Source organism: Eschrichtius robustus, chromosome 4 (genome assembly GCF_028021215.1).
Source record: "Eschrichtius robustus isolate mEscRob2 chromosome 4, mEscRob2.pri, whole genome shotgun sequence".
Taxonomy (NCBI): domain Eukaryota; kingdom Metazoa; phylum Chordata; class Mammalia; order Artiodactyla; family Eschrichtiidae; genus Eschrichtius; species Eschrichtius robustus.
This window is the reverse complement of record NC_090827.1, coordinates 55,415,713-55,431,924: the sequence shown is the minus strand read 5'-3', so window position 1 is coordinate 55,431,924 and position 16,212 is coordinate 55,415,713. Positions and strand designations below refer to the sequence as shown.

Below are 16,212 nucleotides of genomic sequence, written 5' to 3'. Positions count from 1 at the left end.
CTTCTTTCCAAGAAAAACTAAAAAGATAGATAGTAGAAATTGAACTTAGCATGAAGAGGGATAAAAAGCTAAAACACTCCACCATCTAAAACCACTACAACATTACTTGTATATAATATACATATTTTGACTGACACCCTGGAATAGCATATGCTTGATAGTATTTTTGAGCACTACTGTTACGTCTGGTTTAAATTAGTACATGAAAGGCAAGGTCTTTCGTTTTAACTAGTTTTGCACCCAGAAAATATACCACACAATGAGTAGGATTTAAGACCTTTTTATCCCCCTAGTAAATGGTCATAGTAATGGGAATGCTGTTATTTATCCATACTGACCTTCAACTATGAATAAAATGCACACAGAAGTTTCTTTAAAAATGTTGGTTGAATACATGTTTGAAGTGTGTAAGTTTCTTTTCCCTCCAGGGTAAAATTTCCTTGTCTATTAAGTAGTAGAAAGTATTACTTCATAAAGTTGAGGCATAAAGTTCAACTGAGATAAAATTTATAATGGACTTAGCACACTGCCTGTCACATAAGTGCTTAAAATGTTAATCTCTTTCCTTTTTTTTAACTTGAACAATGTAATCACCAATATCTGGCAACACTACTTGAAAAATAACTGAGACCACAAATGGTTCTTAGAAGAAGAAAGAATATTTTTTTAAAAATTACATATACATATACACATATACTTACATATACATATATACACACATATAGATATACCTGTATACATCTATTTACTCACCTGGAATCTTGAAAATCCCAAGAATCATTCTTGTTGCTTCTTCTCGTTATCTCATTCTTTGCATCCAGTCCTTTCACCTGTCACCTCTTTCCAAAACACAACCTCAGTATCACTCCTTGTATGTGACCCATTTGATGTTCTAGTCTGAACCAGTTCCCATTAGTTTTCCCCTGAATTAAACACTTCAACTGCCTGCTAACTGATCTGCCTGCTTCCTTTACTCCCCCATCTACGCTCCTTCATAGCACAGTCACTAGTGATCTTTTGAAAACATAGATCAGCTCAAGTCACTCTCCTGCTCTATAGAAAAAAAAAAAAAAAAAAAAAGGCTTCACATTTCTCTTGGGATAAAAACCAAACATTTGCCTGTGGTCCATGAGGTTCTCCTAATCTGGCCCTGCCTACCTTTCTGAGCTGTCACTATTCGGAAACTTACAATACTTCTGTTTCTCCAACATGCCAAATTCATTAATACCTCCAACAGCTTTTGCATTTAATTTCTTTGCCTGCAACGCTTTTTCCTAGACAGTCTCAAGGTTGTTGCCTTTTTACCATTCAAATCTCATCTCAAATGTCACTTACTCAGGAAAGCATTTCCTTACCACTTATTCAAAGCCATTCTCACCTCTCTTCAGCCTCACTCTGTCACATTAACCTACTTAATTGTATTAATAGAGTTTATTGCTATGATGAAAATTTCTTGTTTATTTATTTTTGCAAAGAGGGAATAATTCTACTTTTGAATTATTAATGTGATCTTGTTTTTGCCTTCCTGAGAATACATCTTGGTTCTTTTCTAGAATCATCCACCTGCCGATAAGGATTAGTTCCAGTAGGGTAGAACTGAGAAAGTCTTAGGTGACATTATGCTTTTGGAATTCAAAAGCCAAGCTTTGGTCCTGAGAAAGGATTATCTCAATTCCTCTATGTCCTTTAGCTTATAAAGGATCAGGCTTTGTGGAAGAGACCAGAGAATTTTATGTACGTAAGGAAAGTCCAGACAGAATAGAAAGAGGAGGAAGCCTGCCCTTTTCTAGCCTCAGGGAACTGTGGAAGGAAAGAGGGAGGAGAGGAAGGCGTTCCTTCCCATGTTTGGGACTCATGACAGGCTGCTCTAGAATAAACGTCAGCATAGTAACTTTGGGGACACAGCGTAGCCTGCAGGACGAGACTCTGAGCTATTTCATCCTAAGTCCCCTAGGCTTCTGCATTGTAAAAACAGGACCTATAATTCTGAAGATCTGCTAGGTCGCTCATCAGAGGGCATCACCTTAGTAGAGAGTAGGTGGCTTTGCAGTGAGCAGGTCTCAGCTAGAGCTGGAAGGGACCACAGTCAATCCCCAAAGGTCTTTAGTGCCAGTAGTAACCACGGGGAAGCTGAGTCATCGAGGGAGGGCTTGGGCCCTGTCTCAAACCAGAGAGGACAAATGACGAGCTTCTCCAGCCATAAACTTCTGCCAGGAACATCAGTCAAACACACAGCAACCAAGCAGATATCTGGCCTTAGAGCTTTGACTCATCCTTCATCTCGCTCAGGGACGTAATTAGATTCTCTCTAAAGGAGAATCTGAGAAATTCTGTCTAAGAGAGACTGAACCTTTTGTAGAGCAATGGTTCTCAAACTCTGTGGTTTATCAGAACCTCCTGGGGAGCTTATAAAGCCCACAGTGACCCAGGCTCCTTGAAGTGGAGTGGGGCCCAGGCCTTCATACTTGTATTAGTCCCCATCAAAAGTTGATATCTACCAAAATTTGAGAACCACTGCCCTAAAAGGACTGTTTAAATTATTTCATTGGATTAACTTTAAACTAGATGAGACTTTTCATGTCTCTCCCTCTAACCAGTAGGTGGAAGCCCAAAGGAGATGAGATAAACTACAGATAATTTTTTTAAGTTGTATTTTATCTATGCACATCCAGGTTTTATGTTGAGTTAAATTTTTTAATGCCCTCCATTTGTTTAACAATTTACTGTCATCCTTTTGCAATTAGAACATATGTTCCATGATGGAAGGGGTCTTGTCTATGTTGTTCACTGCTAAACACTAGGTCTGGTACAGAGCAGTCACACAAATATGTGTGGAGGGAATCGATCAATCAGTTGGTTAATTAGCTAGTTAATGAATTTATGCATATGCATGTAGTGGAGAGAATTTGGTGTCAGAAGATACTCTGCCTGGGGATGATGGAGAAGATGGGGGAACAAGGCATAGGAGATCTGGCAGAAGCAGAACTAGATATTTTTCAAAAACAGCTAAAAACACCCAGTGAAGTAAATCACCTGTTGCTACAAGTGAAAGCCTTAATTTGCATCTGTGGAAATAGGTCAGAATTTAGAGGTAAGGAACAAAGAGTCTGTAAAAGTTTGATGCAAAGATTTAAGTAAATAAGAGCTTAATGCTGGAGAGGCCTGAGAGGGTATGTCTGTCACCTGCCTTTAGAGTGATTTAATATAGTGAAATCTGTACTTGATGTTCCCCAGTCCTTCTTTTTTTTCCAATAATTTTTCTGGTATCTATCTTATCTCTCTGATGCAAGTATATGTTTTAAAGTGAATGTTCTTTATTATAAGATATAAGTTCAACGTATAAAACTTAGAGATAGAAGAAAATATCCATGATCACACCACCTGGAGATCTCATCACTTAGTCATCCAATAAGTATGAATATATATTAGGAATGTGATTTTTGTCCTTCTGCTGTATCCTCAGCACTTAGAAGAGTGCCTGGAACAGTGCTCAATTAATAATTGTTGAATGAATCTACTAAGACATGCATTAAATATTTTTCTTCACATTCACTATTCCTTAGGATGATTCCACTTACCCCCTTTGATAAAGAAAAAATATATATATTTTAATATTTTTACTAGCCTTTTTTTACTTTCTTTGGCCTTGACTCATGGATCGAATTTTTAAGTATTTCTAGGCATACCTTAATATTTTAACTCTCCTTGCCCCATTTGCTGTACTTGGTTTCCAGGATTGAGGCATTGCTGGTATTCTTCCTTGAACTCATCATATTTTCTTCTGCTTTTTATTCTCCCAATGCATGTCCACTTGGTTTTTCCTCACTGAGGAAGTTTATAATTGTCAAAACAAATTTCATGTTACTTTTTATTACACCATTTTAAATTTATAACAAACATTAAATAAACAAAAATATCTTGGTTTTGTACTTTCCAAAACTAAAAATGCTCGAGCTCTAACTCAATTTAGAGCTTGCCTGTAGATCACCTGAGACAAATCGGTATTGCTGGTTTCAGTTGAGTAATGTGGCCTGTGCTCTATGTGCACTTTGATAAGTGAAAGTGGGTAGAAAGACAGGAAGCAAATCTCATTAGTTAAAAATTCTAAATAAATTACACAAAAATAACGACATATATAGGTTTGAAATTGAGTGACTTGGTACTGTGTCAATTCAGCTAAGCCAGACATATGTTCCCAGATTTTTCTTCTCTGTGTGGTTCTGAGTTTGGCTTTGCCACAAGAGAAATCTGCATAAGACCTGAAATGCCAAAGTGAATAGCAGCCATATTTATACTCCAGACGCCGGCACAAGACCAAGCACAGCTGGAGCTCATGCACATTTTTGTTGATTTGCTGCCTCACCTTGGTGGTGAAGGGCAGCATTCAGGCTTGTGGTTCCTTTAGCTGCAGCCAGATTGCTCCTCTGGCATCTGCACATCCCGAGCCAGGTACATGTAAAAGGTGTCAGCTTATCCTGCAAGCCACCCATATGGCCAAGGTTGGCAACCATGAAAGACAGACACAGATTCAGAAGTTTGTCTTCTTGGGTTCTGGCTTGCCAGTTTGTTCTCTTGTGTCCATTTGGTTCTTGTTTCCCTTACTTTATGTCCGTCTTTCCTTCCCAACCTAGTAATCTAATTCAACACGCATTTCTTATCTTACAGTTTCTGCAGGTCAGGAATCTGGGAGTTGTTTATCTGGCTCCTCTGGCTCATGGATTCTCACTGGGCTTTGACCAAGTATTGGCTAAGGTTACAGTCTCATCTGGAGGTTCAAGTGAAGGAGGATCTACTTCCAAGCTCACTCCTGCGGTTGTTGGCAGGATTCAGTTCATCACAGGTTGTGGGACTGGGGGCCTCATTTCCTCATTGGCTGTTGGCCAGAGGTTCCTTTAGTTATTTGCCACATGAGCCTCTCCATAGAGAAGTTCACATCATGGCAGCTGGCTTCTATCAGAGCAAGCAAATGAGAGAGCAAGAGAAGGTGAACAGGACAGAAGCAGATTCACTTTGTAACATAATCTCAGAAGTGACTTCCCATCACTTTTATCATATTCTATTTGTTAGAAGGAAGTCACTAGATTCAGTCAACACTCAAGAGGAGAGGATTATAAAAGGGCATGGACACCATAAGCAAGGATCATTGGAAGGCATCTTTGAAACTGACTACCAGAGCCTTTCAAAAGGTAAAATACCTTCCAAGCATCTTAAGCATGTGCTGTACACACCCTCTCTTTTAAGAAAATAGAACTTCTAAGAATCATTATTTCCACAGCATCTTCACAGAAAAGATTTGTGAGTGTAGCGTTTGCCTAATGGAGTGGATCATGAATTCATACATTGGAAATTCACAAAGTTTATAAAAGAAATGTATCAGCTTGCAATGGAGAGAGAGACAAATTTTAAAAAGGCATCTCTACCACCAAACATTTAGAGGCAGGAAACAGGCTAAGAAGTCTACTCAGTTGCAAATACCAGCCATATCTTATAGAAAAAACAAACAAACAAAAAGGTTAACTCAGAGGCAGAACCCAGATTCTACATGGTGGAGCCAAGAGCTGCAGAGAACAACTCACAGGGAGTAGGACTGAGCCGTAAGCAGTGAAATGGTAACACGCGTCACACCAAATTTCAGAATTCTATGGACCAGTGCTGCTTTGTGCCTCTCATCTTCTCCGTCTCAGAATGCAAGAATCCGTTGTGGTTATCCACTGGTCATCTCGTCATTCAGTGTTGTGAGTGTGGTGATAGATGACTTGTTAACTAAGTTTACAGGCTTTCTGACCTAAAAGAATGTATCCAAGGAATTACACCTCAGGAGTCTTTATCCACACCTGAATTGAACTTAGATGACAAGATCCCAGATCTTGACCCTGAGTCTGATGTAATGAGATGATATTTTTAGGGATACTCTTGAGAGGGAATGAATTTATTTTGCATATGGCAGTAATGTAAGTAGTCTGTGGCCAGAAAGTGGGTTGTGGCAGTTTTAAAACTTGCTTGCAAATTCTTTGAAACTCTCTTCATTAAGAAATGGAGCCTATGTTCCCTCCCCACGAATCTGGGTGGGCTTGTGCTTCCACCCATAGAGTATGGCAGAAGCAAAGTGATGTGATTCCAAGGCTGGTTCATAAAGTTTAGTGCAGCTTCTCCCTGTTGGCTGGAATACTTGCGCTTGAAGTCCCAAGCCACCATGAAAGGAGTCTACTTTAAGGATGCCATAATGTGAGGAATTCAAACCATGTTGAGAATGTGTGTGGGCACACTGAACAGCAGTCCTAGTCTTTGAGTTGTCCCAGCCCAGGCTCCAGATACATGAGTGAACAAGGCTTCAGGTGATTCTAGCTCCCAGCCATTGAGTCACCCCGGTCTTTGAATCTTTCCACCTGATGCCCCAGATTCTGTGGTGCAGAGACAAGCCATCTTTGCCATGTGCTGTCTGAATTCCTGACCCACAGAATCCAGAAGAATAAAATGGTGTTCCAAGCAACTAAGTTGTGGGTTAATTTGTTATATTGTTATAGCAACTAGATCTAAGCTATGTAAAACCATCACAGCTAAATTGAGAATGAAAGGCATATTTGAGGCCAATATTTAGCTTTGAAGGCAGTCAATAGTCAGTGTGTTCATAATTATTTTAGAATCTTGTGTGTATGAGATAATGGATGTAAATACTCTTAGTACAATACCTGGCAATAAAAAACACAAGGATTTATTATTATACCAAAAAAGAAATAGACGTATTTCCAAATGGTTATTATCAATGACCTACAAGTAATAATATTCTGGCCCAGTGTTCCAAAGCTTTATCTGTACCATCTAAGTTATAGGTGAATAAAGATGTGGTTTGTTACTCAATATCACACAAACCTGGACAGAGCAAGACTTCAAACCCATAATTGTTGACTCCAAATCTTACATTTCACCACTACATTCTCCTGCCTCCAGACATTTTAATATTTAGAGAACATATTAGGAAACTACCATTGTGAAAAGTTGGCACCATAGAGAAGAGGCTCAAGAATGAAAAATTAACTTTGCACCCAGAAAAGACAGATTAGGAATGACTTAATGATTAGGAATATGATGGGTCTGTATATAGGGGGAAAAATTTCTGTATTTTCTAAGAATATATATATGTACATATACATATACACATATATCCTTATTTATAAAAAGTTAAAACTTAGAAACTTAGGTGAGCAGTGAACTCTTAATAAAGCACTTCATTTTGGTGAGGGTTAACTCTTCACCACATGCACTAAAATTTGATTAACCATCTTTACTTCATGATTTAAAAGAAAAAGAAAAGATTGATACTGGATTTAACTGGTACAATCGTGCATACAGATACCAATGATACATAAGGTCCAGGACTAAACGGTTATTAAGGCCCCTTTAATTCTAATAGAGATAGTAACAGTAGCTCCCGTCTATGCAGCATTGATTATTTCATTGAAATTGGCAAAGGACTGTCTAGGTATCAATTTACTCCCCAAAACAGGCGCCTAAAGTAGGTATTATTTTACTGTGCTTTTGTCTACAGGTGAGAAAGCTAGTACTCAAAAAAGTGAAGTCATTTTCCCAAAGTCGCCCAGCTACAAAATAGAAATGGGATTGCATTAATGGTTCAGTCTCTCATTTCTCCATCTTTATAAAGTACTCCAAAGGAAACACAATAAAATCACATGTGGAGATTATATATTGACATGGCCAGTCATAGTCAAAATAAACTTTTAGTACCCTAAGTTGGTTTTTATTTGTATATATGTAAGTCTTTTTTGCATTACAACTATTGATCACCTTTGAGAATATCATTGCTAGTATAACTGTACAGTTCTAATATCCACCCAATACATAAATTTCCTACATTTATAGGTGGGTAATTTAAAAATATATACAAGGAAAAACATACAGTGCTTACAAACCAAATGCAAATAAAAATCTTTTAAAAATCTTAGAAATTCATTAAGCGGGTTATGTCGATCCTATTAAAAATGGTTCTTCTATGTACAATACATAAACTTCAAAAATACTACTACAGGAAACAAAAATTCTTTGGTTCAGCAAAAGGATTCTAAATGTGGAAATTTAATTTGTTAAGGATGCACCTTCCTGGGTTGGGCCTCACTTATCTGGTTTAACACTTCAGAAGCAGATAGATGACTCTCTGAATGCTGAAAATATGGGTGGATGTGAATAGCGGATGCTTTTCCTATAGAACATTAGCATATGAAAGTATAACCAGAAGCTTGAATAATGCAGGAACTTCAACGTTATTTTTACTCTGCCAGATCAAAAAGACAGAGAGAAAATCTGTTTCCCATCCATTTGGGAAGGAGGGTGGGAGAATGATCATGATCGATACATAAGAACATTCTACTAGTAAAGTTCTTAGGTTACTGGTGTCCAATGCTATTGAAACAAATCTATTCATTATTTGGAAGACTGCAGGGAGGAGCCAGGAGGGGGACAGATGCTGGATGTCCCTTTTACTGTCCCATCACTTCTCTAGCGGCTTGCCTGCCTTAACAATCTAAAATTATAAACACTCCCATGACTCAAATGTCTCCTTAAAAAGTTATTAATGCAGCAGTGATTAGGCATGCATCAATATTTGCCAATGGGATTTCCATTAAAAATTAACTGTGGTTATTTCTATACTCTTGGTTTATTAATAGCAACAATCACGGAACTGGCCAAAATATCTCAGAGTTTCAAAGAGTCAGCATTTATACCTTTTAGAATTTTTTCTCCTCCATATGTAATGGGAAGGAAAAGCCTTCACAATGTAGTTCCTGCATGTTTTCTAATTTGATTGTGAAAATATTTAATATATAAGATAAAACCTTTCCAAAGGCCCATCAATTAACCACACATTATAACCACCTTTAACAAGACTTTTGAAAAGTCTCTGAGGTATCACAGCTGGTCACAGGAGAATAAAAATATTTTTTGCTTTGTTTATTTTTTCTAAGTTCCCCAATAGAATATAATTACCTGGCTGGATTAAGTAACTCATCTATGTTAGAAAGTGGTACCAATGACTAATACTCAAATTTGCCTTTCCCCAGACTAGGTTCAGAAGCATATCAATATATTTCTAGGTTGAACACAGGTGAAAATCAAGAACTTCTGCTGACTACCAAGTTTACTGCAAGCCATGACTTCAAGATGCCATAATGCTTACGTGGGATTGTTGAGAACAGGGGAAATCTTCCAAAATTCACCCTTGTTCTTCCTTCTATTTGAATGACTTAGTTGCTCAAGGGCAAGACACTTTTTAAACCTTACTAGGACTCAAAAGAGACAAATATAATTGAGACGGAGCAACAGATTGCAGAGAAAATGATGTCCCTTTGACAAAAATGGTTCTGACTTTGGAGAGGGGAATAGGATAGCCTTCAACATTGGAGAAAAGCAAAGAACAGAACACATGAATAATTCACAGCAGCTAAATGAGACATTATAATTCAGAACCACCTCCGCACCCACTATTTCCCACCCCCAGCTCATGGGCAGGGATTTCTTTTCTCTAATGGTCTTCTAAAAGATAGTATAATACTCTGAAGAGAAATAATCAGTGTTGGATTGTTGGTCCTTAGAGTCTTCTTGTGTATGTAGGGCAGTAATCATCTTTTCTTTTGTCAGAAGTCTTTATCCCAGCCTGACAGCTCATCAGGAGGCACCCCCTTCTCGGGAGGATACTTGTCAAAGTAGCTGTGATCTGTGGGTCCACTTAGCTAGGAGAAAAAGGATTAAACCAAAGGTGAGGATAATGTTGACGAAGCATGCTAGAACATATGGGGAATGCTTTCTGTACCTGAACACTGATTTTCTACTGCAACCACTTGTAATGTACATATAAGGAAAAGATAACCAGTTATCATTTTTGAGTCACACTCTCAGCCTCATGAGATCTCCCCTTTAGAACAAATGGATTGGGTCCCAGAATTACATTCAGTAGGAGCTACCTGGCTTAAGGAGTTATTTCTGAAAGAAAAGGTGACAGAAATGATGTCTCTTTTTTTTTTTTCAAATTGGAAAATATTTCAAAAGGAAATATTAAAAATTCAAAACTTGCCAGAATCCTTCTTCCACTTTATAATAAAGTTTCTCACTGATCTTGAATTTTTATAGGGTTAATTGACCCATATAAATTCTCCAGAATGTCAAACAAAGGGACAATTCAGAATACTAGTGACCTTGTTGAAAGAGTGAAATGACTCTGGTATTAAATTACTTTGCAAATCAAGTGGTTTCCGATTCTTTGCTTTCAAACAATCTTCATTAGTACCTAATTGAATTATCAGCTGATAGATCACTAAAAATACTATTTATGATCCATCATAATGAGTTTTTTGGGGGGATAAGGAGACTACTCAGAGGTGCTCAAAGTGACATTGCTATTATAAAATCCTCCACTCTCATTTACTTATTTCTGTGAACACAACTCTTAGCACTTTCATCTATAGAAAAATAATTTTAAAAAGAAATAGAATTGATGTGGAATCTGATCCCATTTTTTAATAAATAACACTCATTCACAAGTACATTAAATAATTTCTTTTCAAAACATTTTTGTTTAATAATTATTTTAAAATTTATAATATATGTGTGTTGTTTGATACTGCATGCTACAAAAATGTAATTATAACTGAATCCAGAAGAAATACTTGTGTTGCCAGTGAAATTTTTATTCTCACAAAAATTTTAAATTTTATAAAACTAAAATTGAAAGGCACTTAAAGAATGATTAATAGAAGACCATCCAGTATAAAAATCTTTTACATTAGGATGAAATTTTATAGAGAAAATCTAATGGAAATATGAAAATAGCTGTTTAGAGAGAAAAAGTAATCATGTAATATTTCTGTCTATTTTTTAAATGGCTGATGGGTTTCATATCTCAATGGCATTTAGATTACACTGGATATATTTAAAGGGGCAAAGTAAGAGTAATGTTTTACTGTAAAATGTCAATATTTACAATATACTAGAAATTACATTCTCCACAATGACTTAGACGTGTAATGAAAAACTTCAGATGTCAATCTAAAAAGGTACAAAGAAAAAGATCCTCAAAATTCCTCTACAGAGAACACAACATAACATTTGTAGGGTGTTGACTAGATTATTCCTGAGCCATCGCCCTCCCTCCCCAACTTAGCAGATGTTCTGCTTTCTCTGGAGCTGTGCTGTCCAACGCAATGCATGGGGACTGAGTACTGGAAATATAGCTAGTTGGAACTGAGATGGCTCAAAGTGGAAAATCCACTTGGGATTTTTGAAAATTTAGTATGAAAAAAATAAATGTAACATCTTTATTAATATATTAATATTTTGTGTTTGTTACATGTTGGAATAATATTTTAATGTATTATGATAATTAAAATTAATTTCACCCATTTCTTTTTACCTTTTTTAATACGGCTACTGGAAAATTTTAAATTACATATAGGTTCATATTATATTTTTAGAACCATCTGTCAGCCTGACCAACACTGGCTACCTTGGGACTTAGATTTACATGTAATCCATTCTTAAGAGCTGAGCTAAGGTCCATTGAATACGTAATACTATTTAGACCATATAGTCACAATTGCAAAGACATTTTCACTTAAATTTAAAAACTGTTAAAAAATTTTTTTAATCTATTCTACACACACACACACACACACCTAAAATCTGTTTACAAAAACAAATATTTAGAAAAAAATCAAGAGAGTAATATAGTAGATACCATACCTCTCTTTGTAAAGGTGATGGAAGGTTCCGTGCTTTCAGTCCTTCCCAATTAAAACCATTTAACCACCTGAGAAATCAGAAAAGTACAGAGAAATATTACTTATCTGATAAACTATTAGCATGTCAAGTTATCTGTCCACCCATTTTGTTGCCTGCTCCCTGCCTGCAACAGTACAGCTGCAAGCGATCAGAGGAAAATACTCAACCATGCCCACACACATGTGTGTCTCTCACATTAAATCCATGCCCACTACCCTCAGGGGGGCCTTTAATGCTGCCCAGCAGTCAGTCTAGATTTCCCCGTTGTTCCCCTCGTCACACTCCCTTAGACTCATAATCCATACTTCGTCCTCTCCCCTCAAACTTTCAGACCTCCTATCCATCTTCCCTCCCAAATGATGGCCTGACTTCCTATTTCACTAAGAAACCAGGAGCAGAAAAGAGAACTTCTACAATTTTCCACCAGCAAACCTGCCTGTGTACCCACATCTGTGTGTTTCCTTTCTCTCCTGTACCATGAATGAACTTCCCTTGCTTCTCGCTAAGGTCAGCTCCTCTGTTGTGTATTTGATCTTGTAGACATTCTCTATTGAGACATGCGCCTTAAATTCTCCTCTCTCCTGAATCTTTAACATCGTCTCTCCTGGGGCATTCGAATCAGTATGGAAACATTTAAATTCTTCCAACCACAAAGCAATCACCCTTGACCTGAACTCCCCTCCAACTCTCACTCCATTTCTCTCTTTCCATTGGAGGAAAACTTGACAGAGTAATCTAATCACTGTATCAACTGCGGACAAAAAACTGTTGCCTGCCATTCCGGTAAACACTAAATGTTGCCTGCCCTGAAGCCATAAGCCATTGCAGCCACCTGATGGGGAATTCAGGATGGAGAAAAACTGAATACTGGCCCTAGATAGTTAAGATGCGTATCTAAGGGATAATTTCAAGGAGCCCAAACTCTTGCATCTTCCCATATATAGAAAAGCAGTAAAATCGTCGACTTGAGATGTCTTTTATTTGTGATTAGCGGTAAATTTTTTTTCTTTTTCTTTTTAAAATTAAAGTACAGTTGCTGTACAGCAGTATGTAAGTTACAGGTGTACAATATAGTGATGCACAATTTTTAAAACTTACACTCCATTTATAGTTATTACAAAATATTGGCTATATTTCTTGTGTTGTACAATATATCCTCATAGCTCATTCTATACCTAATAGTTTGTACCTCTTACTCCCCTACCCCTATATGGCCCCTCACCACTTCAGCAGTAATCTTCCGATGTTCTACTACATGTTTTTGTTTTTAAAGCAAAAACTCTTATGTATCCTGATTCCTCCTTTATCTCTTTGCAGCAGTTCCTCAGAGCTGAGAGGTTGTCTCCTGGGCTATAGTCCTCAGTAAGGTCTCCGAATAAAACATAACTTGCAACTTTTAGGTTGTGTGTTTTTCTTCAGTCGACACTACCCATTTTCTCCTGGGCACACCACAATCAGGCTTCACCCTCTCCACTCCAGCGCATTCCCTCAATTCTCAGTTTTCATCTTACTCTTAGCACAGTTCATCACTCACACCTCCTGAAACACTTTCTTCACTTGGCTGCAGAGACATGCCCTTGTCCTGGCTTTCTTCTTACCATCTTGGGTGCTTTCTCTCATTTTCCATTTCTATTTCCATAGGAAGTTGGCACGCTCTGGGGCTCAGTCCTTGGACCTCTTCTTCTTCCAACTACTCCCACTTTCTAAGAAATCTCATTCACTCTTGTGGCTTTAAATAGCATGTATAAACTGATTACTCCCAAACTGCTATTTCCACCACCACCCCGCCCTCCTCCACACACACACACACACACACAGACACACACACACTGCTTAACAGGCTGCTAGCTACAAGTGCTATTCACCATCTCCCCACTGGATGTCTAACGGGCATCTAGCTGTATCAGGTCCACACTGAAGCTCCAAATTTTCTCCAACAAACTTCCCTCAACTCTTCCAGTTGCTCAAACCAAAGACTTTGGAGTTATCCTTTCCCTCACCTCCTATCTCAGTCCATATGTAAATCTAGTCTGTTATGTTCAAAATACATTGGTGTTCAGAACCTGGCCAATACTCAACACCTCCACTCTACCAGCATGGGCCAAGCCACAGTTATTTCTTGCCTGTATTAGTATAATAACATCCTAACAGGTCCTCCTGCTTTTGTCCATGGGAAACAGCCCAGCAGCAAGGGTGATCATTTAAAATGTAAGTCATTTGGAGGAAATGTTTCCTCCAACATTTTAAGTTTGGAGGAAAACCTGAAAGAGTAATCTAATCGCTGTATCAACTGCAGACAAAAAAAACTGTTGCCTGCCATTCCAGTAAACACTAAATGTCGCCCGCCTGAAGCCATCAGCCATTGCAGCCTTTGTTCACATCATGCCTTTGTTCAAAACTGTCCAATGCTTCCAATTTCACTCAGTGTAAAAGGCAAAGTCATTACCATGTCTTTATTAAAACCCACAGGCCTTATCACCCTTTCCACCACCACCCTTCCCCCACCCTGCCACTGCCCTACTTTTCTCTTTCTCTCTCCCTTGCTCCTTTGTCTCCTCAACATTCTTCCAACAAGCTTGGGATGTTCCCACTTCAAGACCTTTGCACTTGAGCCCCTGTAGCTGAATTGTCCTTTCCCCAGATTTCCACATGGTTTGTTTCCTCAGCACCATCAGGTATTTTCTCGAAGGTCATCTTCTTAGAGAGGCCTTCATTGGCCATCCAGTCTAACATGGCAACCCCTCCCCATCCCCACCCCCACGTACTTCCCATCCTCCTTCCATACTTTATTTTCTCTCCTTATAACTTACTGCTTTCTAATATACCTACTATACACTTGACTTAATTATTTTCTTTATTTTCTGTCTCCCCAGCTAGAATGCAATCTCCATGAGGGGAGGGGTTTTTGTCTGTTTCCTTTCCTTCTGTGTCCCTAACACTTGCAACAGTAATTGACACAAAACAGGGGCTCCAATAAATGTCTGTTGAATAACTGAATGACTCTACAAGAGAACACCCTTACATAGGACCTCTAACTATCATGTCTTACAGTATCACACTGCCATGGTGGTGATGCTCTTGGTGAAATGTATATAAGAATCTCCAAGATAAAAAGTATTTTAATGAGTTATCTGTAATGAGATGAGGCTGATGGCCAGATGAAGTTCTTTCATTTATTGCTTCCAAACTATTAATCTAAAAGGAAGGACTGATCTGGTCTTTAGGATATGTACCAGGCTTGGTGAGCTGGAAATGCAACACCAGAAATGAGGAGGACTTGCTCCTCTCAGACAGAAACAATGTACTCTGTCTCTCAGAATCTTATAAAGAACATGGAATAATACTGTTTAAATCCACTGATCTTTTCTCTTGGGACACTGAGGTCAGGTCAGCCAGCCAACAAAAATTTATGGAAAGTCAACTTGGTCCCAGGCAACAAAAACAACAAAGACCCTGCTTTTAAGATATTTTTATTTTGGCGGGAGGTGACAAGTAATCAAACAAAAAAGTAAAGAATAAGAACATTTACATTAACTTCATATACTAATAAGTACTAGGAAGATAAAAGAGAATAAAATGGTGAATGATGACTGGGATAGGGGTGGGTTGGGAGGTGCTGCTTTCAGCTAGGGTGCTATCTGAAGAAGTGATATTTGAATTGAGGCCAGAATGAAGAGAAGGGAGAAGCCATGGGAAGATCTGTGGCAATGACCTTCTGAATGGAAGAAAGTGATAGGAATGAGCTGAAGTGTGGTGAGTGGAGGGGAAACGAGAGAAAAATATGATGTCTGAGAACCAGCCAGAGGCCAGATCCTATAGGGTCTTGTAGAACACAACAAGGAATCAAGATTTTATGCTTATCGGGAAGCCAGTAGAAAGTTGTAAGGAAGTGATGCAATCTAAATATGTTTTCAGAGGACGATTCTGGCTGCTATGTGAAGAATAACCGCAGGGGGGCGTGATAGGTCAGGGTGGTGGTGGGAGGTATGAGAATGAAGGCTGGGAGATTTTAGGGGGCCCTCGTATTCATTGGTCTGTCAACCGTATCCGAAGTTACCCTTTTCTACCTTTTTCAATCTCCTCCCTCTCGTGGAGTTGGTTTTGGGTCACTCCTTGACTGGATTTCCCATTCCAAGTCTAAGCTTAGCAAGAGAAAAAAGTACTAAAAACGGAGAGGGCGGGCTCTTAGTACATTCCATTTCAGATGCCATTCTTAACCCAAAGTACCATTTTGGTCTACACTGCTGAGTCTCTAAGCAAAGAGTGAGAGTCAGACAGCAATCCTAGATGTATGACTTCCCTTGTCCTTGCTGCAAAACCACAGAAGTCCTCTCCTTGATCCACCCATCACCTTCTTTGCACAGACCAAGGCTCCATTTTTAGGGATTTCTAGGCACACAGTTCTGTGGATTCTTTTCTTTTGCC

General features: G+C 38.4%; 1 protein-coding gene across 1 annotated transcript in view; it reads right to left on the bottom strand.

Annotated features, from left to right (window-relative positions):
• Positions 1 to 9,593: 9,593 nt before the first annotated feature.
• The window catches only part of PRKG2 (protein kinase cGMP-dependent 2), a 93,613-nt gene continuing 86,994 nt past the window's right edge, over positions 9,594 to 16,212 (bottom strand). Inside the window, exons 18-19 of the mRNA XM_068542118.1 lie at positions 11,749 to 11,815; positions 9,594 to 9,743 (exon numbers count right to left, since the gene is read on the bottom strand). Of these exons, the coding sequence (XP_068398219.1) occupies positions 9,648 to 9,743; positions 11,749 to 11,815 (163 nt within the window). The 3' untranslated portion in view covers positions 9,594 to 9,647. The remainder of the gene's footprint in view (positions 9,744 to 11,748; positions 11,816 to 16,212) is intronic.